The following is a 17,549-nucleotide window of genomic DNA, read 5'->3' on the forward strand; positions in this document are numbered from 1 at the left end:
TTTCCCCGCCTTTCTCTTTCTCTGTTTACATTGCTCTCTCTTTGGGGTAACCGACGCCGGTCCGACGTCATCGCAAAGGTCAAAGGAAAGCAGAGAGAGAAAAGTATACTTGAAACTAAAAACTATCCCACTTGGAATACATTTTAGAAGTTTTCAAAGTTACTATGCTATCAAATAAATGTATTTAAGTGTGACCTATTAAAAGAAATATACTTTATTTTTATCCGAATTTTATTTATAAAATATATAAATATTAAACATTGTATATTTTTCTTTAAAAATGCTTATAAAAGTTAGTATTTTCTAAATTTAAAAAGATTTAATTTGTTGAGTGTATTAAAGCATAGAGAAATATATACCTAAAACCTAAAACTATTACACTTGGAATACATTTCAGGAGTTTTTAAAATTAGTATACTATCAAATTAATGTATAAACACTTATTTTTATAAAAATTACAAATATATCAAATATAAAAAAATTTGAAAGTTGTTAAATGAAAACAAAACTACAAAATTTAAAAAAGGTATAAAATATTTGTATCTTCCCATTGAAAAAAGGCTAATAAAAGTTACGATTTCCGCAGTTCAATTTGTTGAGTGTATTAAAGCTTCCTTTTGGAAAATTCAAGGGGTACTGGCAATGTAGGTGGGCAAAAGCAAGGACTTGCAGGGTCGTGGTGGTGATTGCGTGGGGCGTCTTGGGTGGGTGACCAACCATATGGTCAACTGAATGCACAGAGCAAATTGCCACTTGGCGGAGGCGACGCTTCATTTGCTTTTCAAATTGAATAGGAAGCGTCGCGACATTGTCGGGCGGCTCATTGCCACCCAACTTTCCCGAATATATGGATGTGCCTCCCTTGCATTTGAAGATTTGTCCTACGCTAATTGAGGCATTTGTCAACTTGCGCAAATGAGCAGACATTTCTCAAAGGCATCCTCTCATTGGCCAGCGGCATTAGGAGACACAAAATAATATCGTATTCCCAATTGCAGCTGGGTAATTTAATTAACTGGTGCCCAGGGGAATTATTAACAATATTTTCAAAGACTTTATTTTCAAATCAACCTATTTTTCCTTCTGTAAAAAGTATTTAACATCCATATCTCTAGCGAAAGAAAAGACTGGTGGATAATATAAGAAAATTTATACTTTTGAGTATTACGGCCAAATATTTATACAACAGAACAGATAATTTTTTTCACATCCTAACGCCCAAGGGAGAAGATCCTCTGGGCAAAGATATTTATACTATCTGGGGTTACTACGCTGTTTTCCTGGGGAGTGGTGCTGTTCTGTGTTATGGGCTACTTGAAGCGCTTTGGCTTTGTCACCATAGGTGACGTTTGCTTTGCGATATTGGATGAACTGACAGTGTCCTGCACTCGACCTTTTTCAGTTGGTTTTGGATTTACCAACGGTTCCGGGATCTTGACCGCCTTCTTACTGGTCTTTTTCTCCAGGCCCGTAGGTAAGGGACTTTTCTGCACTAACTTCTTTTTGGTTTTGACCATCTTTGGCTTCTCTAAGACCTCCTCCTTGTCCAGAGCATGCATCTCATTAATGAGTGCGTCGAAAGTCATTTTAACCAGAAAATAGCGACCTTTCGAAGGGAAAACCCAAAAGATATAGGCCAAACATTGTAATACCACAACTCACCGTCGAGTTTCTGCAGAAATCCCAAACGGTGGCCCATCTCGAGGGTTTGTTTCACCGGCCCTTTCAGCTCATCCTGCGGCAAGTCTGTGTTCTTTGCTATGGTCACCACGATTTCTCGCAGTGTAGCCGGCGAGTTCAGCAACTGAAGCGTGTGCACTATAATAGCTCCATTAAAGTTGGGCATATTTTCGATTTGTTGTTGAAACTACTATTGTATTAATGTGTGCTATCACTAAATTCGTTTCTAAGAACTGAGAGCTACGTGGAAGTGAGAGCTACGGGCAAAATACAAAATCAAACTGGATAGCTAGGTGTGGGACTTTGGTGACAAGGAAATTCAACGCAAGCTATGTTGGGAATATTAATAGAAAATATATTTAAAATATTATCTTTGGGAATATTGATAATATTGTTTAGAAAGGCTTTACATTTTTTCGAAAAGAAAATATAGTTGAATTATTATATTTCATTTAAGAGACTAATATAAAATCGAATGATAGATATTTCGCTTATTTTGAATTCCTTTTAAACATTATAAATAATTTTCGCATTTAATTGACTGAACAAAGGGCCTAGATCAGTTCATTTAAGAGTCCTATAATAAAACAGAAGAATTATATGTTTGTTCTTTTTAATATCTTTAATAATATGGATGTATACAACACTCAGTTGACTGAAATAGGTCGCCTTTGTTCCCTTGATATCAGCTGGAACGGGACACCTTGGCCAGGCTTAATTCGTCATCCAGTTGGTAACAAGATTTACGTCGATTGGGCGACGTCAAGCGTTTATCTATCTATCACCCTTGCAGAGGCTGGCCAATGTGTAAGGGGAGTTAGCCATATCTATCAATAATCCACGCCCACAACAACGGAAGGAATTGAGCAAACTTTGCCACACAGAGTTGTCCAATATTGGCTTCTGATATTTACACCAGGGACGCCTTTGTGCTGACGTTTTTTGCTGCTGCTAATCAGCGTGGTCTAAATATAGAATCCCTGACCGCCCACTCGCAAAACTCTTCGGTAATCGCCCCCAGAAAATATACCATATGGAGGTTTAATTAAACTCGGTCCTGCACAAAAAACAGCAAACCAAAAACAAAGATGAGTAAATATAAAGAGGAAAAACAGGGAAAGATGTTTGTACCACAAAACAAACAAGGACTAAGTCTTCGGTATCAATCATGTTTATAGTGGCAATTAAAGCTCTAACAGTTGTCAGAGTCAAGATGTCAATGCCGATGCATCATCGTCGTCAACTTTAGACAAACTGATGGAAAAGCCAAACGAAAAAGCTTTTAATAAAGTAAAAATAATATTATTCAATTTGAAGCTCAACAAAATAATGGCAGTAGGATGCAAAGGACAGTTGGGAAAATGCAACGCCTTTGTTTATCTCTGCTATTGACAGCCGATGGTAATTTAATCAAAAAGTGTCAGAGGTGACCATATGGCAGCCTTTCGAGCGTTCGTTTGGGCGTCCACAAAAATTGGTTAAGAAAAATGTGACTGCGAAATAATGCAATATTTTTCCCATTTAATATTTTTAAGCCTTAAAAATATATTGAATAATACTTGTTTTATTACTATAAAAAATAAAAAATAAATAATAATATAAACAATTTTGCTCAAATTGATAAAAAAAAAATGTAATTACTGTGTAAATGTTATGTGTTATTTAAAAAAAAAATAAAAATAAAGTACAACAAAATTGTAAAATTTTAAAATTGTCTTGTAACTACAGAAAAAATTTAAAAAAAATGGTTAAAAACTATTTATACACTCATATTTGTCATTTAAATTAAATAAAAAAAATAGGAAATGTAAATAAATGTAAGGAAATATAAAAAAATATTACATTTCGTTTACACTTTAAAGCAACTATTTAGGAATCTATTGCAATACTTTTCTTAAAATTCCTGGGCAGCGCTTCAAAGTATGCTATGATTTTTGCCCCAGGACCTAGTTTGTCCATTTGTGTTTGTGCAAGGGATACTTGTATGCGTATGTATCTGTGTGTATGCAAAAATGGCTTTTGTAGGTGGGTTAAATTCTATTTGATTTCCGCTTCGGATAGGCACCTAAAAATAGAAGCGTTCAAAAATCAGGGACGAAAACCAGCCTTCCGCCCATAGCCAACATTTATTTTTAAATGTTTGATGTTTTCCTCGGCTAAATGTAGCATTTTGACTCCAACCCAAAATAAGCAATGGCCGGACTACCAGGAAATTCGTTTGTTGATTGTTTGGTTTCAGCGCTTCAGCACAGTAGAAATAAAAGAAGAATTTCCCAAAAAAAAGTTAAGATACTTTCGCTCGGAAATTCTTGTCTGAAAATGCCATTTAAAATGCAGTACAAATGTTATTTTAACACTTGTCAGTGTGCACAGAAACAAAACACGAATGGGGTTTTTTATGGAGTTGGGAGGTGAAAGCATAAGGCATGTTTAGAATGACACGTTTCCCTCTTATTATTTATGGCTAGTGAGAAAAGTTGAATTGTGAACAATGGCGATGTCAGCATGGCATCCATTGGACGGAAATTCAGGTTTATTTGTGTCTTTATAAAGGATGGTTATCAGGTTTTACAAAGCAGGTAAAGCAAATTTAATGTTGCTATACTTGGATACAGCATATCAAACAATTTCTAAGATTAAAAATAGTTTGTTTTTTAGTAATAAAATTAAAATGTTATTTTTTAATATATTTATAAAAAATGTTTAAAAGGGAAGAGATCCCAATTCTTTAATATGTAAAATTAGACTGGAATTAGAATTTAATCTCCTATCAATATTTCCACTGCAGTCATCGGATGAGTTTTAGTTTAATTGGTCAATCAAATATGCTCGATTGAACGAATATCCTCTTTTTCAAACGGGTAAAATATCACAACTTCTTTGACATTTATGCAGAGTCAACCTACACAGTGAGCTCCAAAGGTGTGCGTACGTGCGAGAAGTATACCTACATGCGTGATAAACGACAGATTCTGCAGCCTGACAGTTATACTTGCTGTGTTTCATTCGAAAGGATGACCTGTCCGGCAACCCTTTCCCTCATTTTCCTCCATTTTGCCCACACACCAAGGAAAATCAGGGATTACACGAACAATAAGCACTAAATAAGCCTTAAAAACCTTTATATAATTATCTAAATATTATTTTTACTTAAAAAGGGTTTCATAATTTGCAGCATTTAAAAGTACAAATCTAGAACGTAAATATACGTAATATACCTTTTAATTAATGTATGTTTCTGATTGTTATAATTGAACAAAAATAGTAAAAACATTAAAAAACTCTATCATTTATAAGATACATTCCACTTTTATTAAAAACTATTTAAATGTTTACTTAAAGCAAATAACATGAAATTAAAAAATAGATTATTTATTTTTGTAAATAGAAACAAGTTGGTAATTTAAAATTGAATCTTAAGAATTTTAAGTAATATAATATAAATATAATTTAAAGGAAAGGCAAGATTTTTTTTAAGTTAAGAACTGTTTACTGCCTGTGTTTAAAAGGGAATATTACTATTTATTAAGAATGCCTACCATTTTTTGTAGGAAAAATGTGCCCTATACAAACCGTTGTTTCTTTTCGTGTTCCTGGCTATCTGGCTGACTGTCTGCTGGCCATGTTTTTCGGTGTATGAAGACCATGCAAGTGACAAATTATATGCACCGTGGTGGGGCAGGGCGACTGGGGAGACAGATGAGTTGTGTGGAAGTGTCAGCATCAGTGTCAGCTCGGGTTTTCCCAAGTAAAATGCTTTATGTGCAGCCAGCGAGACATTTTTGGCCTTGGTAAAATATGAGTTGCAGTTTGCAGCTACCGGCCGACCGAAGGCAATAAACTTTGACCTGCTCCACCTAGGCATGTATGCATGCCTGCGTGTGCCATATACACCCTTTTGATATCTCGTATATCAACTAATTGCACTTTGTTTATTGACCATGTGTGTGTGTGCGCCAGCCTTGTATTGTGGGCCTTGTAATTTTGTTTTATGTCTGGGACGTGCCTCCTTGGCCAATTGGAAATTTTATACCCATAGATTGTCAATTTTGATTGACTTTGCTCGCCCGTTTGCGGAAACAGACGGGCCAGCTGTTGTTGCGAAATGTGATTTGCATTTTGTTGATTCACAGATTCGCCAGAATTTAAGCCTGGCCCGAACGGAGCTGTCTAAATATCAACACAAGACACGCTGTTCAAGACATTTTGATTGGGACTTAAGCCGCTTTTCTTGCTTAACCAGCATTAGCCGAGTCCCGCGCCCAGTGATGCCTGAAAGTATGCCACAAGAAAATGTTCGTTTTTTTTAATGTTTCCCAGCAGTTTCCCTCTCTTCTAAGTCAATTAATTGAAGCCATTTCTCGTGCTTTCTTTCGGGGAGCGTGCAGCCCATTTTCCAGCGGCACATCTTCTCGTCTGACGCCGAGCATTTGCGTCATTTTCATGCGGGCAGCTTTTACGCACTTGCGTCTTAATTACTCACACCGCATTTGGCCCGCCATCGTTTTTCCCCATTTTCACCCGGCTTTTCCGGACTCCCTGCCTTTCCTAAGTCCTTAAGCTCCTTTCACAGTTTGCCTGTCTGCAAGCCGCTTTCTACTGTTTTTTTCTTCTCTCTGCGGGGCTATTTCGATTATTATTTAGGTGAGAAATATAATATAAATATATGAATGAAATAAATATAATATGTTTTAATATTTAAAAAGAATTTATAGACTATCAAACAAAAAAAGTTAGTTAGATATGACCTGCAAATGTAAATTGATGTTTATAAATCGTTCTTCAGGTAAATTATTTTTAAGAAGTATTTGAAAAGTAATAATTCATTTAATATAGTTTCTTAGTAAATATACGATTTTCGCAGTGGTAATATTGAAAGTATTTTTTGTCATTGCATTTTGGTATTCGTTAAGTTTCCAAACTAAAACTTTTTATCAGGGTTTCGCTTTTGTGTCGCCCACACAGGAGAATGTAGGCTAAGCAGGACTCGCTGATTTGGATGGAGTTTCCTTTTTGATATGTGTACTCTAGCCAAAAAAAGATATTTGCATTTCCAGAAGAACTTTAAATAATGGGTGTCTTACAGCACCAAAGATTTAATAATGACAATATAGTGTAATCTTACATTAAAACATATTTTTAACTTTCTGCTATCTAATTATTCATTGTTTAATTATATGAAAGACTATAAAATCTTTAAACTATCATAACCATTTCGTCATATTTTATATTATAGTATCTTTAAATGTCTTTCAAAAAGGAACATGCCTAACTGAGGAGCCTTTGTAATATATGAAAAATTCTATCCTTTGAGATCTGATCCCGTGAGAGCATTTCCTCGTCGGCCCATAAAGAGCCTTCGTCGCGGCCTTATCGGTTGAGGGGCTTAGGCTACCGTTCGTGGGACTACATATAAATGTCCCTTTTGTGCGGCTCCTTCATCAGCATCCTGCTCCTTTTTCCCTCCTCAAGGACCTGCTGCAACATGTTTGCATTTCATTTGTTAGCAAGTTGTCAACATTTTATCTATGTTATTATGTCTTGCCTACTTTTCTGCTCCATTCTCATGCTTTCGCTCCCTTTTTGTTATATTTTATCTGTTTTTTTCTTGCTGCCTAGCTTAAAGGTAAGCCGTTAGAGTTTTCAAGAATGGGGAACAAAAAACTGGTTATGGAGGCGGTGGTCTATCATTAGTCAAACGTCATGTCGCATGAATGGGGCGTGATGAGCGTGCAGCGAATTTATCATTTGCGGCGCATCTTAGATATGCCCGGGCCACGCGGCGTATGAGCAATAAAACAAATTAACACAGGTATTAATCATACGCAGCGTGGGACCGAAATGCCAAAGATCATCAAGTGGTTAAAGGGAAAGGGTCAGCTAAGCGCAAAATTCAAATATCTCTCATTTCCGAGTCCCAATCCAAACGGCAAGCAACTATGAAATGGAAATGAAAGACGTAAATGGTTTTCCAGTTATTACTATTTGGGTGTACTGTTCACCTATTCCTCAAGGGTATACTGGTTTCGTGGAAATGTTGCTAGCAATGAGCTACAGATCCTTTGAATGTCGAATTCACTTTTTTAATATCTCACAGAAAAGAAATCTTTTAAAGACAAGCCGTTTCAACATAAGGGAATTATATTTTTCACTTTCAAAATAAAGCGTAGTACAGGGTATTTTTGATTCCTTATCGAAGTTATTTATAGTCGTTGTTGTTTTGGCGCTGGTCATAAAATTCAAGTCTAACTTGTTGCGTTTGTAGCGCTAAAAGCTCGAAATTGGTTTCGGTTTCCCCATAGTTCCTGCGGCCAATCGCTCACTCATGCGTCGTGAGAGTGGAAAGTCCTTAAAAAGAGGGAAAAGAGAGGCGTTCCTAGGAAAGCCGAGAGCTCTTCGGCAAAATTACTCATTTCAGAGAGGATTTGGTGGCTTGAGTGACAATCTGAGTGCAAATCTGCAGTCCTGAGCTTAAATTCTAGCAGGCATTTTTGTAAATAGGTGTTAGGAAAGTGAAGATAATAACAAATAAATAATAATAACACAAATGTGTAGTAAAAAGCAAGATTTTACAGATTTCCACTATACTTAAATATACCCTAGCTCTCAATATTTTTTCGAGATCTTTGCATACATATTAATTATGATTCACTTGAAGACCCATAACAAAATAATATTTTTTTAAAGGTTAGTAAAGGCGAAATGCGCAAATTTCGAAAGCTTCTATTGAAATGTGTGATCTATGAACCCTAAAAATATTTTGCTTATCAGCAATGCAGTTCGGAGTAAACAGGTCAGCGGAAATGGTCAGCTGAAATAAAAAGTAAATTTTTGGGGAAATACGTATTTGAACAATTAAGTTCCCTTATCATAAGGGTTTGAACAAACGTCCGTATCATGAAAACTAATTTAATATATATAGAGCATTGCAATATTTGTATTCATATTTGCCCTTAAAAATATGACTTAAAACAGTAATTATCTGGAACTCAGAAAAAATTGATTGAATCAAATGATATTATAATATCGCATCTTAAGCCATATTTTATTATGGCATACTTTGAAAGAAGTTATTTAAGAAAGTGTAATTTTTGAGGCAGCCCTTCACAGGAATCCATTTAATTATGCCTAGTGTTTTGAAATTCGTACTTAACTTGCCCTAAGCGCAGCAATAACTTTACTTATGCTGTTGCTTTATTTATTTTTTATTATCATCTTGTGGCGCTAATTAAATTTGTTGGCTTACCCACACATAGGAGCGCCGGCACACAGATACTAAAAGTATCTGAGGCTGCCCCTTCCACAAAACCCTTTCCACATCATTCCTTTGGCGTTGCCAACTTAATTGCGTTTTTCCAAGTTTGCGGAGAGCGCATCGTTTTGCCATTTTTTCCCCGCAACTGGGCTTTATTGATAATGCCACGCCCACCCAGTAACGCCCAGTCGAATGACTCTGACTTTCATTTATGACTTTCTGGCGAGAGGTGCTTATTAAATAATTTCCTCAAATTATTTAATGGTCACGCATAGTTTGCTTGAATTGCTCAACCTTAATTATGAATTCCCTATTTTTTTTAATTTGTTCCCCTTTTTCTGATTGTGTAATTATTGCACAATGCAAAATTTGTTTTATTCGAAAATGTTTCTGCATTTCAATTATGAAATCGCGCGTTCGGAAATGGAAATGAGCTCACAAATATTTTGCGGCTATTTTGTAAACAGTTTTCCTGCGGCATGTGAAATGCACTGAAATATTATCAAATACATTTTAGATATGTTTCTCCAATTGTTTTCATTTTGGTTTATGTTGTTTATATTGCTTAGTTCTATGTAATTAAAAATATTTTCATGTTTGCACTCACGTTTAAAATTTTTGCATCGCAATTTTAACCACTTTAACCAATTAGTCTAACTTTATTTAGTCTGGTTTAATGAGCACTGTTTAATCGTATTAAAAATGCATTAAACTCAATCATTTATTTAATGGGAAAATTGTATTATGTGGATTAGAAATTTATGAAGGGCAAATATTGTATTAGCATTTTGTTTACCTTTCATCAATTGGCAATAAATAGAATATTAAATATACATTATTACCGAGTAAGAAATAAAGGTGCACTTAAATCATATAACAATGATTTAGTATTTAAATGGACTTCTACAAAGTTATTATTAAATATTAAAGCTGACCATGTTTAGAATCAAATCAAAAGATTTAAGTGGTATCTAGCTCACATAATATATGAAAAGAAAATAAAGCATTTTCCTACAAGCTGAAAATATTTGCATAGAAATCCAATCAGAATTTTCATTATTTTGCCATTGAACCCTTGATGCCCAAGCTTAGTTCGTAGTCTCTCGAAATATTCCGACATATTTAAGTAGTGTAAATTGAATAGAAAATAACTTCCGGTATATTGTATGTATTATTCATCGGTTCGGTTGGCCGCAAGAACTCGCACAGCATTTTCTGGTGTCTGGCGGCAGGACACATTGCTCATACGCCAGGTTGGCCGCATAAAATATTGAAATTGTTGACCAAAACGCAATTTACACATACCTACATTTTGCATATTGACCAATCTCCGTGTGTGCGTACTGGCATGTGGCAAAAGTTGTTGAATAGATTTTCATTTGCATTTGTGCAGATTTAGCTGATTTTGCCTGCCATTGCATTTGATGTTATTTTTTTCACTTTATTTCGTATATTTGGTTTTATTTGATTGCCGCTGTGGCACAATAAATTTAAGTAAAATGCATTTAAATGGGGCTTAAGATTAAAGCAAATTATTTAGCGGTATTAAATATTTATTAACTGGTTTATATTTCACTTTGCTTGCCACTCAGCTAGATTTATTTATAACTGGCCAGCTTAATTTTAGTTAAATTACAGGCAATCCTCTTAGTGGAATGGAATTTAATTTTATAAATTGAACTTAGTAACTTGGCTTTTTGACTTGAATACATTTTACCAATGAAACTATGCTTTTTTAACTAAGTAAAAGGCACTCAAACTCCTTCCCCAAGCTATGCAAACACTTTCAGTCATCGCTCTCCTTTTGTACTTGCATTTATGATTTCCTTTTAATTAAAATAAATATTTTATGGCTTTCAATAAACAATCGGTAGGTGCAGAAGGGGGAAAAGGGGCGAAAAAACAACACAAGTCAAACTTTTGCCTCGAGCTTGAGAGGGCAAAGTTGATTGAAAGTGAAAGACTCCTTGAGTTAAACAATTTTCTTTCTGTTTTCCGTTTCGTTTCAGGCCTTGCCAATCCAAAAGGTGTAAATAATTGAGGCCCAAAACTTGGCCCTTATGCTTATCGAAGCTTAGCCTTAGTGACTTTGTTTGATTAACAGCAACATGACACTTTCGGCGACAATGTGCCGAGGCAATTACAATAAATTGCATCTGTTGTCACAACAGAATCTCAATTTGCAATCTCTGATCACTAAGCATGTAATTACTTATAACCAGTAATTATTAATCAACTAAGAAGTTTCACCAGAATCCAACATATTTAACAAAATGGCAGCTGCCGTCTTGGAGATTAATGAAAGCAAATTGGAGTTGGTTTGCGATGAGTGCGACTTCTATGGGTCAACGGAGACGATATTTATCGATAACAGTACCCAAACCGATAACTATGAGGATGATGAATCGGAGCTAAAGCCCCTGAAACCCAGATTGAGTCAAATTATTGAAGAGGAATTGGAAATGGAGGGAGGCATCAAAGAGGAAGAGGAAATGCAGGTAGAAACAAATGGTATACGAATCGATAACGATAGCAACAATGATGGTGATGGGAAGGCCACGATAAATGGTGGAGAATCAAAAGAAGCTGACGATGATGTCTTTGAAGAAGCCCCAATCGAAGAGAAGATACCAGTGGAGTCCGATGATGAAGAGGAGATCGACGATGTGGCCAGACTTACGGGCCTAGCTTTCGGTATGGGCTATGCCCGGATCATAGACTACGATAACTTGCGCATTATCGAACACGTTATCGAAAGCGACGATGAGGACGAGAACGATGAGGCGGCAGCTGGTACAGCAGCAACATCGGCGGAATTGCAGCAGGCCTGCCAGGATTTGGTGACTTTCATCGGTGAAAGCTATCAGGTAATCGAAAGGTCAGGTCATAATCGTGAACCGCCGGCCCTTTTGTCGGTGGTGGATAACAACAATAACAATCGAAGCAGTGAATCAACAACAAGTGGTCGTGGCCCCATCAATGAAAGGCCAAAGGCCGGCCGGAAGGTGCAAAACGGACAGCAGGCAAATCAAAAGCCATCAACCAGTGCATCTGCAACTAGCAACAGCAGCAGCAACAGCAACGCCAGCAACATCACATCAGCAACATCCACGAGCAGTGCTTTGATAAAGGCTTACAAATCGAATCTTACCCCATTGGCGCCACCCTTTCAGCCCGCTGCCTTGAAGGCCAAGCAGCTGCAACAATCGTCGCTGGCCAGCGGCAACATGTCGTCAGTTACGACGACAACAACCACGGCTTTGGGTTATGCCGCCTACGAGCAGACTACTGTCTATTATCAGCAGCAAATTCAGCAGCAGCAGCAGCAGCAGCAGCCACAGCAGCAGCAACACACACAGCAGCAACAGTTGTCGCCCAAGCAGCAGCAGCAGCAACATCAGCAACACTGTGCTCACCATGGCGGCTTGCCGCATATTCATGGCGCCCAACTGCTGCCCGTGCAGTTAATCACCTTGCAACCGAATGGAGTAACAGCAGCAGCAACAGCAGCCGTTGCAGCTGCAGCGGCAGCAGCAGGAGCCACTGTGACAGCGGCAACTCCCGCAGCAACATCAGCGGGTGGTGCCGCAGCAACATCTTTGACTGGCGCCGCTTGGCCACTTGTGGAGGCGCCAATTTACATCGACATCAATGGCGAATATCGCAGCTATTGCCCGGCACATGGACCGCCGGCGGTGACAGCCCCAAATGGCGCCATTGCCCATCATCCCCACATCCACACTCATGCCCATCCGCATTCACAGCCCCATTCGCATGGCCTTCCCCATACCCATACCCATCCGCATCACGCACAGCAGCAACAGCAACAGCAACAGCAGCAGCAGCAGCAGCTTCATCATCACCATCAGCAACATGGGCAGCATCAGCCACATTTAACGCCGTCGGCAGTGACAAATGTTAATGGAAGCATTGCACAGGCAGCAGCAGCAGCAGCAGCAGCGCCTAGATTGCTGCTGCAACTGGACGCAGCCACTGTTCAGCAGCAACAGCAACAGCAGCAGCAACAGCAGCAACAGCAACAGCAACAAATCGTGGCCGCTGGCAAGCGCAGCAAAGTTTATCGAGGTGAGTGGCCGTTTTATGACATTTGTTGTACAGTTTTTATTCCTGTCCATGATGCCTGGGGCTATTTGGGTCCATATAGTTTGACCAAAGAATGGCCCATGCACTGCTAAAAAAGTCTTCCTAAAGTGCGTAAAAATGTGGAACTCTCCTGTGCTAATTATAATAGGGGTTTTCTAAGGAAAACTGAACATTGTGCTGGAAATCAAGCATTTAAAGCCGAAAAATACCTTAAAAAAATGTATGGTCATTAAATAAAATGTATAATCAACAAATTAAAATATAACACGCAAACCAATATAATTATATATATATATTTTTTAAATTTGTTGACCATATTCCCGATGTTTTTGTCTTATTTTAAACATTTTACACGTGAGTATTGTTCTAAGGGACGAAGGTAATTTGTAAATTTTCTTATGGTATGAAATATATCACATTTTTTTATAAGAATTATTGAATTTTTCCTTAAAATGTTATGTGTTATGGAAGACACTTAACTTTGATTTTTAAACTATGATAAAAACTATATGTTTGAAACTATATATATTTGAATATTTTATTACAATTTGGACAAAACTTAAATTGTGATACTGCAAAAAATAAAAACTTAAAATAATTTTATCCAAGTATATTGAGCATTTTTCTCTGTGCACTGACCACATATAGAGTCTGGACGATCTAAAGTGTCTTCCCTGTAACTTTGGCCATTACTTTCCGCTTTGATTCATGGCGGCCACATGTAGGATGAGAGTTACACGGGCAACCCGAGACCCTATTTCCGGACCCCATCCCCCCGTCGGCTCCTTTCGGGCCGCCTGTAACCGACCAGGGACCTAATCAGTTAAGCAAAGCTAACTGAGCCAGCCAGCCGGCCAAGTTGGCCCTTTAGTATGTACGCTGCCCTGGTCAGGGTTAAAATTAATTTCAGAACCGTTGGGGCGCTCCCTTTGTGTTGGGATTGTTTGCTTTTCGACTGGCCACATCTGAGGTAGCAAAGGCATTGGGCAAGTTGCTGACTTGTTTGCCCGGCTTATTTGCCAAATAATCTGTTTGTTTGGCCATGCAATAAGTAGTTCTGGCCCAGGCTTCAGTTGACACGGGCAGGTTAGACTGTGTTGTTGGACCATCGACAACAGAGGCTTAAACAGAAAGAGCCAAAGCTGAATGCAAATTAAGAGGTAATTGTTTTAGCCACAAAGTTGAAGCCTTTTAAAATTCATAAAGTGAAGAAGATCTGCCAAATTGGGTTGGGCAAGCGATGGTGGCCGACATCGATTGTATCGATAATATTAAGAGTTGCTTACTATCGAAGTCAAATTAGTGACACTTGACCAACTATTTATGAAAGTGCTTTTGTGTGAAGATAATTTTTAATACTATTAAAATAAAACTAAGTTGATCCAGAACAATTGTTATATTTAAAAATTTTAAATATCAATTTAAAGACAGCGATACTATCGATAACTTTTAAATTCTAGAACATAGATACAATAGAGAGTGCTTTCTTCTTTCATTTTTTACTACTATAGTATATTATTTGATCACAAAGTATCTTCTATCTATTTTAGTTTGCTATGCAGAGTTTAGATATGTGCGAGTTTAATTCACACCTCTCGGTATTCCATTTTTTTTCTCCCCCACCCATATCAATTCACAATCCTGAAAAAACGGAAATCCGGCTCTATTTGTCCTCTTTCATTGACGACTATCAACGGCGTCCTTTGGGTTCAACACCTGGCAATTGGCCTCCAGTGATGACTGCGTCTTCTGTTGACTTTAACCGGCGACATCTAATCCGATTCATTTTTGCCATTTTCAGCTGTGTTTCAATTTGCATTTGCCGTTTCCCTGAGACCTGGACCATCGTGTACCTATCTGCTGCTGGGGGATCCTGCGGATCGGGGGACAGGGATGGTGCATATTGAAGCCATCACAGTTGGCGACACTCCCAGGCAATTTTGTGCGCCAACTTGACCATATCCAGCTGTGTGTATGCAGATGACACTGTGTCACCAGAGTCCCCGGATTTTTCCTCGTTTTTTTGTTTGGTTTGTTTTTGTTTTTGTTCCACTGCCAAGTTTGCCGGGGAAGTGGTCCTTTCCTCAGCCCTCCGCTCATTTGGTATGTGGATATATCTTTTTTTCGTTCCACTGGTCCGCCACACGCTGTGGTCTTATGGACTCCTCGATTTTTTCGCTATGCCTGGGCACATGCAACTTTGTTGCCTTATTCTCCATGCAATCTTGCCTCTCTGTCGGCAATTTCCCGGGTCTGCTCTTTCGCACGCACAGAGACAATGGTGTCCATTTCCCTTTGTTGCTGCGCCGCTTTTTCGCAAATTTTCACTTACACATACGAATTTTTCAGTTTTTAACTATTCCTTTTCTTTTTTTAGCAAGCCAGGCTTTTTGCCAAGAACATTTTTTATCTCCGTTAAGCTATCTGTCTCGCTTTACAATCTTTTTCGCTCCCTCTCTGTTTGCTCGCTTTTTGTGTTGGTTTTCATTTGCCTATTGTCGCTATTTGGGTGACTTCTTTTGAAGGGGTGTTCTGGAAAATTCATCTTTTAAATGGTTGTAACTTTTGGAATTTTTTTTATAAATTTAAAAATAACTTGTTTGCCTAAAAATACAATTTTTTTAAATTGTATAACTGACATTTGAAGATTTATATTTATAAGGTTTTTAAATCATTTAGGAAAATAAATAGTAGATTAATAAAAGCATTATAGCTATTTTAAACTATAGGTATTTAAATATATTATTTTTAATTTTTTATTTATTTAAGGACAATAAAACAGTAGAATTTCATTTTATACGGCGTCTAAAAGTATGCTGTAAAGGAAGTAAGACTATTTCCACATATAAAATATATTGTTGCATACTTTTAGACACCTTTTTATGTTATTTCAAATTCTTAGTGATTTATTGATTGATTATTGATTTATTATTGATTTTAGGAGTGTAGGTTGAATCCTGTGGGTATTTGTTTCCTGGAATCTGGAAATCTCTTGGCTTGCTGGCTCTTTGGTGAGTGTAAAGTGCGAAGCATGTGGCATGCATCATTCTTGCCGACTTTCCTCCGTTCTTCTCCGTCAGTCGACTGTCGCCAGTGTCCACATCCCAGGGCGATGAACATCCTCAAACTCAGCCTCATCCGCACCCATGTCCATTTCGATGTCCCCATGTCCAGTGTCAATTTGTACCATCTCCATTGCCTTTTGGCTGCCAGTTGAGCGGATTTCTTTTTCCATTTTGCTCACTCTTTGTTTTTTTTTTGGGCTATAGCCAGTGCAGGATCAGCCGCCTGTTGTCATAATTTTAGCACTCACTATTCGTTTTTTTTCGCTTTTTTTTTAACTGGAAATGCGTTTTCTCACCCCATCCAACACGCTTTTAATGCCATTTCCTCTGGGTGATTTTTTTTGTTGCACTGCCTCGCCGTTGAATTTGTTTATTTTTCATGGTGTAATTTATTTGAGGCTCGTTGCCGCTGCCTCTGTTTGTTGGTAGTTGGTAGTCGGCATCCCATTGGTTTATGGCTTGTAAGTTGTTTATTATTAATGTTTGGCTTATGCTGGCAGTTGTCGGGCCTCCACTGGGCGGGTTTTTGGGTTCAGTTCGCTTCGCTTCGGCCTGGGCTGGTTTGGATTGCACTTTACGGGCATGAGCTCATAATGAAGTCATAGTTATCTGCCCCGCCCCCCGCTTTTTACCATATCTGTTGGCCATAAAATATACGCGTATGCGTCATATTGCGACAATGCTTGGTTTCCCCGGTTCCCTCCCGGTTTTATTCCCAAGCTCTCGGCAATTCCAGATTCCAAAATATTGCCCACTCCCATTTTCCGGGCGAACTGCATGTTCTTGTGCATTAGCAGCACTTATGTATGTGTTTTTCGCATTAGTCATGCAGTGTCTACGTTGTGTGTATCTATGTATTTACATGTATCTATCTGGAAGTGGTACCAATCCTGGGTTTTCAAAAGGTCTCGGTATACTTTTGTATTTTAATAAAAAAAACATATTTTCAAAAAATCACATCAATTGATAACAAAAGACTATTAATTTAAATAAGCTTCTCAAGAATTCGTTATTTGATTAAGTAAAATCAATGAAATTCTCATGAATGAGTATGCTAATAAAGAAAATAAAACATTTATTAGAATATACGTATAAAAAACATTGAAAGCAGAAAATACAAAAAATAGTACAAGGTGATAATTCAGTTTATGTAGCATAGTTAAACAAAATATATTTGTAGTTTTTGTTGTTCATAAAAATAGTATTACTCCTTAACCATTATAGAATTCGGTAATTTTGAAATCTAACTCTGTATTGGCTCATAATTTGTTGATAGATTCTTTTGCGAGAAAAGCTTTTGCAAAAGCAGCGTAATTTCCAGGAACTCTCTGTTTTGTCGATGATTCCCAATAAAATATATGTAGGTTGATTTTAAGGGAATCAAGAGCGAACTTATCAAGCATTTTGCAATACCAAGTCATCCGGCTTATCTGCATTTGACTGAC

At 37.6% G+C, this 17,549-nt stretch overlaps 2 protein-coding genes across 5 annotated transcripts in view; one reads left to right on the top strand and one right to left on the bottom strand.

Annotated features, from left to right (window-relative positions):
- The window catches only part of LOC108033591 (fibronectin type-III domain-containing protein 3A), a 260,877-nt gene that overhangs the window by 129,561 nt on the left and 113,767 nt on the right, over positions 1-17,549 (top strand). For 3 of the 4 annotated variants that reach the window (XM_050885606.1, XM_017107937.3, XM_050885607.1), the window contains exon 2: positions 10,945-13,021. The exons of the other annotated variant lie outside the window; for it this stretch is intronic. In XM_050885606.1, the coding sequence (XP_050741563.1) occupies positions 11,209-13,021 (1,813 nt within the window). In that variant the 5' untranslated portion in view covers positions 10,945-11,208. The remainder of the gene's footprint in view (positions 1-10,944; positions 13,022-17,549) is intronic. 4 annotated transcript variants of the gene reach the window in all.
- LOC108033686 (uncharacterized) lies at positions 1,136-1,962 on the bottom strand. Its single transcript, XM_017108158.3, has 2 exons — positions 1,663-1,962; positions 1,136-1,606 (listed from the first exon to the last, which is right to left on the bottom strand). Exons 1-2 carry the CDS (start codon positions 1,844-1,846, stop codon positions 1,311-1,313), a joined length of 480 nt encoding a protein of 159 aa, XP_016963647.1. The 5' UTR covers positions 1,847-1,962; the 3' UTR covers positions 1,136-1,310.

Source organism: Drosophila biarmipes, chromosome 2L (genome assembly GCF_025231255.1).
Source record: "Drosophila biarmipes strain raj3 chromosome 2L, RU_DBia_V1.1, whole genome shotgun sequence".
Classification (NCBI taxonomy): domain Eukaryota; kingdom Metazoa; phylum Arthropoda; class Insecta; order Diptera; family Drosophilidae; genus Drosophila; species Drosophila biarmipes.

Bases quoted from the DNA above. Each gene is read 5' to 3' on its own strand.
- LOC108033686 (XM_017108158.3), bottom strand. From the start codon at position 1,846: ATGCCCAACTTTAATGGAGCTATTATAGTGCACACGCTTCAGTTGCTG. The intron at 1,607-1,662 runs GTGAGTTGTGGT...TCCCTTCGAAAG, and splicing joins ATTTCTGCAGAAACTCGACG to GTCGCTATTTTCTGGTTAAA.